This window comes from Vollenhovia emeryi, unplaced genomic scaffold (assembly GCF_000949405.1).
Source record: "Vollenhovia emeryi isolate VEMERY1.0 unplaced genomic scaffold, V.emery_V1.0 DF939146.1, whole genome shotgun sequence".
In the NCBI taxonomy this organism is placed as follows: Eukaryota; Metazoa; Arthropoda; class Insecta; order Hymenoptera; family Formicidae; genus Vollenhovia; species Vollenhovia emeryi.
The window spans coordinates 1027808-1040110 of NW_011967220.1; the positions used below are offsets into that span (position 1 = coordinate 1027808).

Sequence of the window (12303 nt, forward strand, 5' to 3'; positions counted from 1 at the left end):
TTCTGCGAATTAAAGGGCCGATATCTTGAGCGAGGCGACTGCCATTTAAAAATGACTTTCTAAGATCGCCGAGTGCCACACATTTGGGAGAGAGAACAAGTTGGAGTCGAACTAAATCTTGGGCCATCGACGATCAGACGGGAGTCTTTTCTCACGTAAGCGTGCGAATAAAAAAAAGATTAAAAGGCACGTTTTTTTCCCCGCTGCTGCGAATTAAAGGGACGATATCTTGAGCGAGGCGACTGCCATCGCGCGGTACACAGTGCAAGTTAATCGTCAGGTGTACGTAAGGTTCGCGGTCGACAGATGGCAGGCCCGCGTCCGTGCAAGCCCGCGAACAATGTCAATGTCAACGAGCACGTGAGCTCCGCTCGAGGTAAAATCGATACGACTCAGTGTCAAAGCTTTTCCCGGAGCAAGTTGCATACTCTAAATGCGTCCAGTTGCATACGACAAGTACGAGCCTCTGCTTGGCGATGCTCGCATCGTTAGGTGTCTCAAGCTTCCGCTCGAACTCTATAACGCAATTGCGATGGGACGGCAAAAGCTTAACTCTGATACGCCCATGATTGCTGCGATTAACGACAAGGGATACACTTCGCCGGCAAATGTCTTTTCTCGCAGTGATAAACTGGCGTATTAAATTCGTACATGAGGTAACGAAAAGACGGTAGACAGTATCAATTTAATTATTGCACCAGCGAACGAAATAATAATTTGTAGAGGCTCGAAACAGCCCCCGATGTTCCGATGGCTCGACGTATAACCGTGACAGACGATCCGCGAACGTCCGCGCGTTCGGGAAATATAGTATCTCTAATGTCACTTCGTATGGTACGCGAGAAATCATTAGACTAGTCCAATCCTACATCAGCGACCGATCCTGCGCGGAACGGCGGTGTTCAGCAACACATCCTTGCAAAGAAATGACCTCGTCGGGGTAAGGAATTGCAACAACAGATCGTGGTAACATCAACAGAACTTTCTCTACGATATCGGCGAACAGGAGAGATACCGAGATGCCGGCAGGATCGGCTAGCCAGGGGACAACGCCATATGTATACGTTCACGCTCGCTCGATGAGCAGTCGATTAATTATCTCACTTGTCTCGTCCGAGAGCTCTCAGCTGCATTTGGAACGTGAACGTGACGTCGTGCTGGAAGCGCCGGTACGTTTATCGGGCATTGCGATCAACAGGGGGACGAACCTTTGACGTGTTGATGACGTCTCTCGGCTTTCTGCGCCTCGGTGATCACGATAGCGGTCGCCTCGCTGATCACGATCCTCGGATCCAGGTTGCCGTATCCGACGATCGGCCGACGAACGGCCGCGTGCCCGCCCGCGTCGTCGTCGCGCATCACGATCGCCGACATGGCCCCGCGCTGATAACGAGCCGCGGTTGAAACGGTTGCTCCGCGGCGACGGAAAGTTAATGCGTACTCGAGGGTTGATATGACCATGAATGATGCGGCAGGGGTGAAATGCGGGATGAACGCGGGGCTTTTTGCGCAGGCGTCAGCGTGCCCACGCTATTCGGGGGAAGCTCAACTTGGACGCGGATGTGTGCGTGTGTGCGCGCGCGCGCGCGCGAGGGTGTGCGGTTCCTTTTGGCAAAATTGCACGAATTGTAGAAAGAGCGAGTGGAGAACAAGCTAGTTCGGATAAATTGAAGTCGCGTTAAAAAATTGCCGGACATTTGCAGCGTCTATCACACGGATACCTTTAATCGGTAGCTCGGCGATCGGTGGTGACATTACGACGCGGATTATCGCGAGTCCTTCACCCTATCGCAATCCTCAGATTCCGCAAATTGCCGATGTACATTTATAACATCTGTTTACGAGCGATATAAACCCCGCGAGAAATAGCGGCGGCGGAGGATAAGAATAGGATAGAAGGCTATAAGCGGAAGTCATCAATAACTAACAACAGACTGTTAGTATTAAACGCACGAGCAATGATATATCCAGCGATGTTAATCGATACGATCGCCCAGGATGGTGTCTACTGATATATAGTTATTAATCAAATATCAACGAGAGGATGACGTTTCGAGGAAAAGTATCGTCGAATGTCATACTAATTTCATTTCATCAACATATTTAATACAACAAATTAATAAAATTGGTATGGCTCAATATTTAATATAATTCATTGTTCTTAAACAATAAAATTTATAAGGCTGACGTAAAATCACAAATACGAAGTAATAAAGGATATAAAAGCTAAGACAGGATGTTGGTATCTAAAAATACTTCAACCAGGGTTTGAACCTGGACCTCCCTACACTCTAGGCGGGCGTCTTCACCAACTCGACCACCGAGGACAATTTATTAATATAGTTTATTATTCGGTATATATGTAGTATTGCATAGTATCGTGAGTCTGTTAATCGAAACCGATTTGCAAGAAAAAGATAAAGGTTAACATGTACTTGATACGATCGCACGAAAGTACGCGACAAAACCCGTACGCGCTATCGAAAGATATAATCGATCGAAAAGTTCTTATTAAGCTATGTCTATTTCACGCGCGCAGGTGATACTTCATATCTCTCGTCATTATCACGAACTTGCGCGACCGTATACCGTCGCAAGTGGGACACCCCCTCCTCCCCGCGATCGACTAAAAATAGACACCATATGCAGAAATGCGTTCATCTATAGGTATTGCATAAGGGCTTAAGATTGACGTCAATGTATCGCGCAAGTCAGCGTTCTAATTATTTGCTACATTCACCGACCTTTCGCTACATCTGTCAAGTCACCGCCTTAAATAATTTTTCTCCCGTTTCTTTCAATTTTGTTTTCTTATCCTTGATACGTCGCCGTTGCGTAAGTCAACCGAACGTTCTGCATAACACTAGGTTGCGACAAAACTCGCGTGCGTTAACATAGGAACTCGGTGTAAGTCTTCTTCTTCTTCTTCCTCGTGTATTAGGCTTAAAAGTCTGTTTTATCAAGTTCTTTCTGGTACAGAACGAACTGGTACTTCCAGCATCTGGTTTTTACTTCATCTTCGGTAGGCTGCTAATCTTGCCGAAGGAAACCTCAAATCTGGAGGATATGTGAGGCAGAATACTCTCGGTGGTTACCACTTTCCTTCGGGAAATTCCGAAAAAACACCAGTGGTGTCCGTGGATTTGAACTCGGATCTTTTCGTTCATTTGTTTACTAAGCAGCGCGCATTTCTCTGCGCAACACTCGCCACCGGTGTAAGTCGGTAGCCGAAAAATACCACCGAAGGAAGTTGATAATAAGTTAAACGGGAATTCGATTCGCAACGCTGCGGATCCTCTACCCGGGAGGCTCGAGGCAAGTCGCAACAGTACAATAGTAAAACCTGTAGTCGCCATAAAACTACTTTTCGCCCTGTTCTTTTTGTACCCAATCTTGCATACCTAATCTGCTTTTAAGTAGAAAAGCGAGTCACTTTGTTAGGAGGCTAGTCGAAGAAGCAAAGCCGCGCGTTTTCGAAAATATGGGGCCAGGTTCGACGAGTCCTTTTTTTTCAAACGTAACGTTATCGCGGCTGTTTTATCGCATCCATACCGACCCGCGAGATGTGAATTCTCTGTCGTACCGACTTTTCCGCGGAGATTCGCGAAAGGCGGTGGCGCCTTCGCGCGGATCGCGCGCGAACCGCGCCGCGGTTATGCATGCCAGGGGATCCGATCCTTTCCCGCGTGTGCGCGTTGCGGACGCACGCCCGTGTACTTTTGTACAGGACGACTCAAAATTCTCGATAGCAATTGTCTCGTTTCACCGTGTCCTTGTTGCCCCTCGTCTTTTTATTCGATCGTTGTTCGACGAAGTTAAGCGGGGAGCACACATTTTTGCATAAATGCATACGCATATGCCTAAAGAAATTGATTGGTCCATAAGGAAATGGACCAGGAAATGGATCAAATTCCCTAGGCTGATGCTTATGCACTTGTACAAAAGTATGTACTTTCCGCTTTAAACATAACATTTTTTTATTAGAGTCTTTATGATTTATTGGAGTCCGCGTTTAGTGCGCACCGCCGGAACAAGGTCCGGAAAGGATGACTCGTGCAATTCTCCCGTTAGTCCTTCCGAGAAGCCAACTCGTTCACTCAGCTAGTCGGAACAAATTGCCTTTCTTAATCCCCGAATGTCACACGATGTCGCCTTTCTTTTTGGCTCATCTCGGATCTTCGATTTACGACACTCGGCAGTGATTTTTTTCGCAGTCGATTTATTGGTGGTATTTTTTTCCACGGTCTACGTTAGCTTATTCTGTGTTAGTAGCCTTTTACAACCGGCTCACTCGTCTTCCCGGAATCGTCCGATGTACCAAAGGATCGTGTCGTACGTTGAAAAAGAATATGTAGCAAATAAATTAGAATATGTGACGTTGCGTAAAAAGTACACAACGAAGGCGTCGCGTATAAGAGGTTTGAGAAAAAATGCGCAGCTTTGGGGATTGCATCGGCATAAGTTAACGATTTCCACAAATCTCCGAGCCACAAGATTCCGCAAGTCCCCCGCCAAGCCGGATTAATTCATTCATGAAAATCGCGCGCGGCGGATTTCTCCTTTTCATTTCATCCCAAGCTCACCGCTCGCTCGCACGACGAACGTTCGCGTGGTCGCGCGGGATCGCATGGGGTTTACAGTCTCGAGGATAAAATTTCGCCGCGCGAGCTCCCCGCTTTTGAAGCGACCTGTAGCAAAAGCGCGATAGAATCGGACGCGCGCGCATGTATAGCGTACCACCTTGGGGGCACCTACTACATCTACCTACGAGGTCGTTGACCGCGCGCGAAGGAAAGTGGGACGGTGCGAACGCTACTGAACGGCTAATGTGCGAAGGCCTTGAGAGATCACTGACGCATGCCACCACATACAGACAGACGCGCTTAACATACACGTGTCCTCTCCCCCCCTCCTCTCTCTCTTTCCTCCCCCTGCTCCTCTTGCTCTCTATTTATCTATCTTTCTCCGTTCATGAAACAACTTTTTGCTGACGAAATTCGCCCCAGATTGCCGGTATCTTTAGAGATCGCGGGGAGATTAACTTTGTATCGGGCAGACATAACTTTGCATTATGAAAATTCTGCCTGGTTCTCTTGCCACGAACGTATTTCATTTTGTCATTATTGAGACTGGAATTACGATCAAACGGCCGGGTTATATCTCTCTCGTGTTCTCGATGAGATTAAGAGAATTCATGAAGCGTATCGGGAATCTATGAAAATGGTCCAAACATCGCATAGCGATATCAATCGGCTACTCCTAGAAAGTGAAAGCGAGCGGCCGTGTGGGCCTTATGGTTACGCGACTCCTCCAGCTACGTTCCAATAGAAATAAAAATGTCTGCGCTTTGTCAGTTAATGCTCGCGATATCGTGTGCTCTTTAAGTGCCATCGCACTCGCAATGAAAAAACAAATTGCGCAAACAATGCTTTTATACAAAAGCACTGGCCGATGGAAGACTTGCAGCTCTTTTCTATTTCGCAACGTAATCCTTTGTCTCGCTATGCTTTTCATAAGAAGTTTTAGAGAGTACCGTTTCCGATAACATATTTACGTAAAAAAAGGAGGGATTTCATTCGTGTAAAACGTCTGGATGATTCGGTCGCAGCGACATTAATGAAACGTGCAAAATTCGCTGTTACGTTTGAGATATCAGTCCTCGTTGCCCGTTTCCGGCCTCCCGTTCTCCCGCGGAAATACCACCACGAATCCCGGGGTTGGTGGTATCGGGTCGTTGGGGCAACGATCTCGCCACGATTCCTAACCCGGTCAACCGCGACATGGATTCGACGCACCAACCTCCACCTAGCCCCCCCCCCCCCCCCCGATTATGTGTTGCCGTAACATCGATTGCTCTCTGAATACTCAGAACTATCCTACGGAATAATCGCGCGAATTATGTAAATTGCGACAATGAGTCGCGACCACACGTTTCTTCGCGAGACATACATATATGCAGTAGAGTCCCGCATTGCCCGCGTTAACGTGGACCAGGACCATCTCGTCGAAAACTCGGATAAGCCGGAAGGGAAAATAGAAACGCATACGAACGTTACTTTTTCAAGTGATTCACCTGGTCGTTTTGGCGCCTTTAATTCTGCTTGAATTGAGACCACAAACGTTTTTCGCTTCACTGGTTGTGCCATTGTAACGTAAATTAACAAACAATGTTAACATTTAAAGTCGATAAAAGAAATACTGTGATATGCACCTCTCAGCAGCAGTCGACGAACTGAAAGTACATAAAATCTATTGTCGACACCCATTGTTCCCCTCTTGCCGCGCGTATCTTAGTAACGAAAGGCTGGAGGACGCTTATCTCAACCTGACATGAAGAGTCTCGTGATTTGTTTATAAGCGTCCAGCGCCTCGTTGCTACTGTATGACACGCTCGGGAAGAAGGGATCAGTAGTCGACAATAAAATCGGCCCAAAATGTACAACTAACTTCAAGATTTGATTTTAATTACAGTAAAATTTTTCTGACTCTTTTGTGTAAAGATACTAGAAGTCTTACCCCGGGGTTGTTCGGGCCTCTTTTCTCTTAAATCACCATTTTTTAATATCATTCTTGTTCAATATCTTTTTTAATTTCTCTGTATATATATATCTCTCTCTCAATTCTATTTAAATTAATTTTTTTCAGCTTCTCTCGGGTAATATTCAAAAATACACAATACCGATCTATAAAAAAACTTTTTTTCGAATAATACAGAGTCACGAACCTAAAATAATTTTATTTATACCGAGGTAAAATTAATTTTTTGTATTAGCCAATTTTTGGCAGAATTCTATAAAATAACATTGTCAAACTTGGTCAAGATCTGGGATTAGATATTAAATTTGATTGATTTCAGGGTTTGACTTTCCAAATGTAATGATTTCAGGAAGCAAAAGTTGGCTATCCAGATTAAAAGATAGTCTATATTTTTCGCAGGATTCTACTGAATAACTACGCCAAACTTGTTCAGAGAAAGCAACATTAAATTGAAAAATCGCCTCGGATAAAGCAGAACTCGAATAACCGCGACTCGTTTAGTCGGGGACTCTACTGCATAAACATATTTCTCGCGGCAAACAACAATGTAAGTATTTAACGAACTTCATACGATATCTATCAGTTTACACGGAACGGTGTGGACAAATAACGTATGTTTTTCTCGCATTGCATAAGCTTGCGCGCACTTAGATAATTAAAATAATTAAAAAACTTGCAACTGAAAAGAAGTTGTGACAGTTCTGGAGCAACCTGCATATTATCGCGCGCCCAGCTTTTATATCGATCGTATCGCTTTATCGGCAGGCGGCGGCATTATGCAACGGTTATTATCATATTTATAACTTGCCCAATAGTTGCAATTTGTGCGATTAGCGCGTAAGAGACAAACGGGTATGCAAATCGGTGTACGTCGTTGTAGCGGCTGATTTGTACGTGAAGTTCGTCGCGGATCGGCGATCTTGCGTCCTTCGGAGCCGGAATCCGCGTCAAGTGGTTCATCGACATCGAACGAGGATAATCGCTCTGTATGCGCACCTTCGACGTTCACGCCGCCTCTCGATCGTGATTCAATATTTTTCCCCTTCTAAGCTGAATGCGCGCTCTCGGCGGAGTGATTAAGTGTTTACACGTCACGGTTAACCGTCGTGCGATGCATTTTATTAGCCACAGATATGATAATCACCTACAATGTGGAGAAACGCGCATGTTAAAGAGCGCTGAAGCTAGGTACGTCGCGATAAATGCGATTGGCATTATTAGACGAGCAGTAAACGCAATTTAGTGAAAGTCGCAATCGAAATCGAATCTTAAGATTTGCGACTTTCTCTCTGAGAAACGCGCGTTATTTTGCTGACAACTTAATGTAGTTTTCTTTTATGCACATGTTGAACAATTAATAATTGTACATGAAGCATCTACACCCTCAGAAAGGATTTCTGTTATCGGGACAAAAAATATTCTTGACGCGTTTATATTTTTCACAACCTCATTTAGTATAAAAATAAGACGATATCAAAATAAAATCAATAATTCTTACTCTCCTCGATCGAATTAAAAAAGATTACTTACTATATTGAGACAAGAGTAACTTATATAAATGTGACTTTATATATTCTTGCGTTTAGAATAAATTTTCCCTCCATCTAACAACGCACGAAGTTGACACCGCGATATTCGACAAAAGACGAATCACACTATTCATTTTAGTCTAGATTTTAGAATTTTTCATTTACGATTAAAATATTCCTTTTTCTATAATAAATACGATTGGCGCTATATCGATCCTATTTTATGATACATTCAAGTGTAATAGCATTGGATTCGGAAATTTTTTCGATGGGTGTACTTGATTAATTTTCCTAATATAGTTCACTAATCCTGATATTCTTATCAACCAAATCAATGACGGTCGAACGTGTTGCAATACACGTGATATCATTTCACATATAGATAATAACTAAAGGAAGCATCCAGTAAAATTCTACCGAGTACAAATCGCTGTTCTGGAAAAAGTTGCAAAAAACTAGAAGAAGAAAAACTAGGTAAAAACCTACAAGGATTTAGGGTCCTTGTAAATCAAGGCACACAAAAGTGAAAGAGACGACCTTATTTCATATTTTACTTTTTATGTAAAAAATCTCGGAGAAATGATTCCGGAGAAAAAATTCCTAACCCTTTCACCTTTCACAATAACGAAACAATACTTTCAATAACCTCGTTTTGAGAAAAAGAGATCACAGGCGGTATATCTGTTCACTGTATGTGTGGTATCTCTAAAAAAGGGTCAACTTAAAAAATTGAATTCCTAACCTAACGGGATTCGCGAAGAGCTATTTAGTCACGTTTTTTGTACCTAAAATTTTAAATAAAATTTCTTTCAATTGCTTTCTCTCAATAGATCTTATAAACGTGTGAGGTAAAAGGTTGGAAGGAAATTTTTTGCACTTCCGCGGTTATAAAATATTTTTATGATGAAAAATGAGCATTGCCACTGACTAGAGTTTTTGCCTATCTTTTTAAGTTTCGTTTCGTTTTGCTTTTTCTATTGATGTAGTAAAACTATTTCCGAAAAAAATTGTATCGTACCATCTTTCTACCAACTGTTCGTTTTTACCCGACAGGAAGTAGAAAAAATCAGGTAAGTAAAATAATATGAAATATTGCTAGATGGTGCCATCTTAGAACAAATATTTAGTTATGTATTCCACTGTAATTGCTTACAGTTAAGGAGGTTTGAGCGTTTGACCAAATAAAAGATAAACCTATAATATGCACATGATGCAAAAGATAATCAAACTAACAATGTATAACAGGAATAATTTTTACCGTATCGTTTACTAAATAATTAATTATAAAGAAGCAATATGCAAGCACGTATAATCTTATAATTTTTCAAATTTCTTTTTATTTAATATATTTTTATGTAAGAGAAGTTAAAAAAACTGTTGCAATAGTAAAATAAATATTAAAGAATATCTTGGTGAAAACTTACATAAATTTACGGTCGCGTTCAAGAGAAATTTAGATTTTTTGATTAAACAATCCGTGAAATCGACCAGGAAATGATGACACATAAGTGCAATTATGGCAACGTCGCATATAAAACAAACTATTTCCAATGCTTATTAAGTAAAAATATATTTAGTTAAATATTAAAGTGTTAATTTATACACTTGCAACTCAAATAAATTTAATTTGGTTATTTATATTAAATAAACACGATTAAACGTTCTTATGTTCATATTTGCTTTTTATCCGTTGATATTTGCATCAAATGAGAGTCCTAGAGCTTTTATTTTACCATTTTTTAAATATTTGACAACTTTTAAAATAATAAATGATTACATATTATAACATTTACGAATATAATCGTACTAATATTATTGCGAAGTTATTTTTTTAGCCATTGAATACAATTTTATTAATAACACGTTTCATTCATTAGAAAGTAGTGCTAGAAAACTTTCTTAATTGGAATGGTATAAGAGAAACTCAAATTGAGAAACATAAGCAATTCTAATTGCTTTGTATTATTGCAATTTAAAGAGGAAGCAGAGTTTTTGAAATGTTTAACAACAAGATAAACTAATAACTTTGATACATAATTATGCACTATTAGATAATCATGTAGTCTGCATATAATCGTGGACTATAGTCGTTCCGCGTGTACTGAGCCGAGTTTAGCTGACAAAAGCAGCAGGTGAATAAAAGCAGATCTCAAATATCATCATTGTCGTCATAGTAACACGAGATATTTTCGCTTTCAGCAATGGGAAAAGGATTAAGTCTCGGGATATAAGTGATAGAGCGAGGGGAGGGGGGGGGGCGAAGCGGTAACTTCGCCCTCGCCAAGCAGGGTGGAATGACCTCGATAGCGCAAATTATCCCGCCAAACGTAGGTGGCCCGTGTATATCCGTGTCGAGTGGCCCCGCGAAAATAGCAGAACCATGGAACCCGTCTCCGAGAGGTTGCGTGTCCTGGTGGGGATGTGATTATATCGGGTGGGAGAAACCCGGGGAGGGAAGGGCGTAACGAGAGAAAGGGGGATGGCAGAGGGAGAAAGAGAAAGACAGATCTGCTGGCCTAGTTAGGGTGAGTGCCACCCTCGGCGGTCGACGACCTCGCGACCTCGACGCTCGCGAATCTGCCTCCTGCCTCTGAAGGTACATGTGGTTTGCCAAAAAAGTGCACGTTATTTGAGAGAACCTATCCGCGGGAATTAGATGGAATTTACTTGATATGCGTTCTGTCCTCTCACGATTAGATATTCATGCTCAACAGATAATTATTCTATGTTACTTCGATTCTTAACTGAAGGCAATAAGTAATTTAAATTTATCTCTCTCATATTTTTAGAAAAGTCTCACGTGAGATTAAATTTCCTAGCGTAACCGTTTGAAACGGACATTTTGTACGGACAGGAGTATTTTGCATTAAGCTTGTAGCAAGAAGAGTGGAATTAGCGAGTTTTCGAAGGGATGGGCGAGCTATGGCACGGAGGGGGATGCATAAGTTGGGGTGGATATAATATCTGTAGCATAGGACGACAGGTTGGTAGAAATGCTATACTTAGCACCGAAGGGAGGGATGAACGATACCGGGACTGGTGGGTCAGAGTTCATTGGCCTCGAGGTTACCGGCCCTCCCTTCACCCCCACGACCTTTTCCCCCACACCACCCAAGTTCCGAGGGTTGGGGCGCGTGAGTAATCGCTCAGTTTGAATTTCCGTGAAATACTTTAGATCGTAAATGGTTATTCGTTTCACTTCTCGCTGATCTAATCGAACGAAATAAATGAAGTGTATGTGCTGCATCGGGAACGAGATGGTAGCGAGGGATGCTGAAGCGGTGACGTTACGAGACTTTCGCTCAGTCAGTCCGCGAGAAAATTCGAACAAAATGATGCGGCGCAGCACGATAGAAATCGTAACGCGCGACAGAAGTTCACTCTTCTTTTTCTTACTGCGAACCGAACGAGACATGGCTCACCAGAAAGAAAGTAAGAGTGGTATGGCTAGGAAGTTAAGGCAGCGGCGAAGGTGGCTCGTCCGGATGCCAATGAAAGGGAAATACGCGTACGAGAAGTAAGATGATTTCCTTTCTCTTTCTTTGTCATGCGTTTTTCACCCGTCTACCCGTATTGATTCCGCCGCATTCGGTGTGAAACGTAATGGCAAAAGTAGAGATGGACGTAAGTATCTTTGATTGATCAACCATTAGAAACATGATCCGCGATCGACTTCACTTATTGAAAGAGAAACTTATCTCGATTTTAAATTACGTTGTTTGCTTTATTTATTATTGGATTTTGAGGCCTGCGAGACTGCTAGAAAGCAAGTATTCTGTTCCAATAGACCCGATGTTATCTGCATCGAGCCTCTTGACAAAAGCGTTGATATTTACTGCGACTAGCCAAACTGGGTCGTCGGTTCCTTAAAGTATCACGATGTTCCCACTCCATGCAGGACGAGCGCGCCTTCTGAGCGGGGTGACCAAGAAAAATTGTCATTTTTGCCAGCGGTTCGGCGAACTCGAGCAAACGTGCGCCTACTCGATAAGGGTTCCAAGCTCGCGGGCGATAAGAGAGCCGACATGATTCGAGGTTGTTCACCTCGGCAGCAGGAGGGAGCGAGAGAAAGGCAAAGTGAAGGAAGGAGCGAGAGGAGAGAGTGAGTGAGTGAGCGAGCGAGAGAGAGAGAGAGAGAGAGAGAGAGAGAGAGAGAGAGAGAGAGAGAGAGAGAGAGAGAGAGAGAGAGAGAGAGAGAGAGAGAGAGAGAGAGAGAGAGAGAAGAAGAAGAAGAAGA

General features: G+C 42.9%; 1 protein-coding gene across 4 annotated transcripts in view; it reads right to left on the reverse strand.

Moving 5' to 3' along the window:
* The window catches only part of LOC105566191 (nuclear hormone receptor E75), a 99767-nt gene that overhangs the window by 41795 nt on the left and 45669 nt on the right, over window positions 1–12303 (reverse strand). The window contains exon 1 of one of the 4 annotated variants that reach the window (XM_012019997.1): window positions 1209–1461. The exons of the other annotated variants lie outside the window; for them this stretch is intronic. Within the exon in view, the coding sequence (XP_011875387.1) occupies window positions 1209–1461 (253 nt within the window). Of the gene's footprint in view, window positions 1–1208; window positions 1462–12303 lie in introns of those variants that run through there. 4 annotated transcript variants of the gene reach the window in all.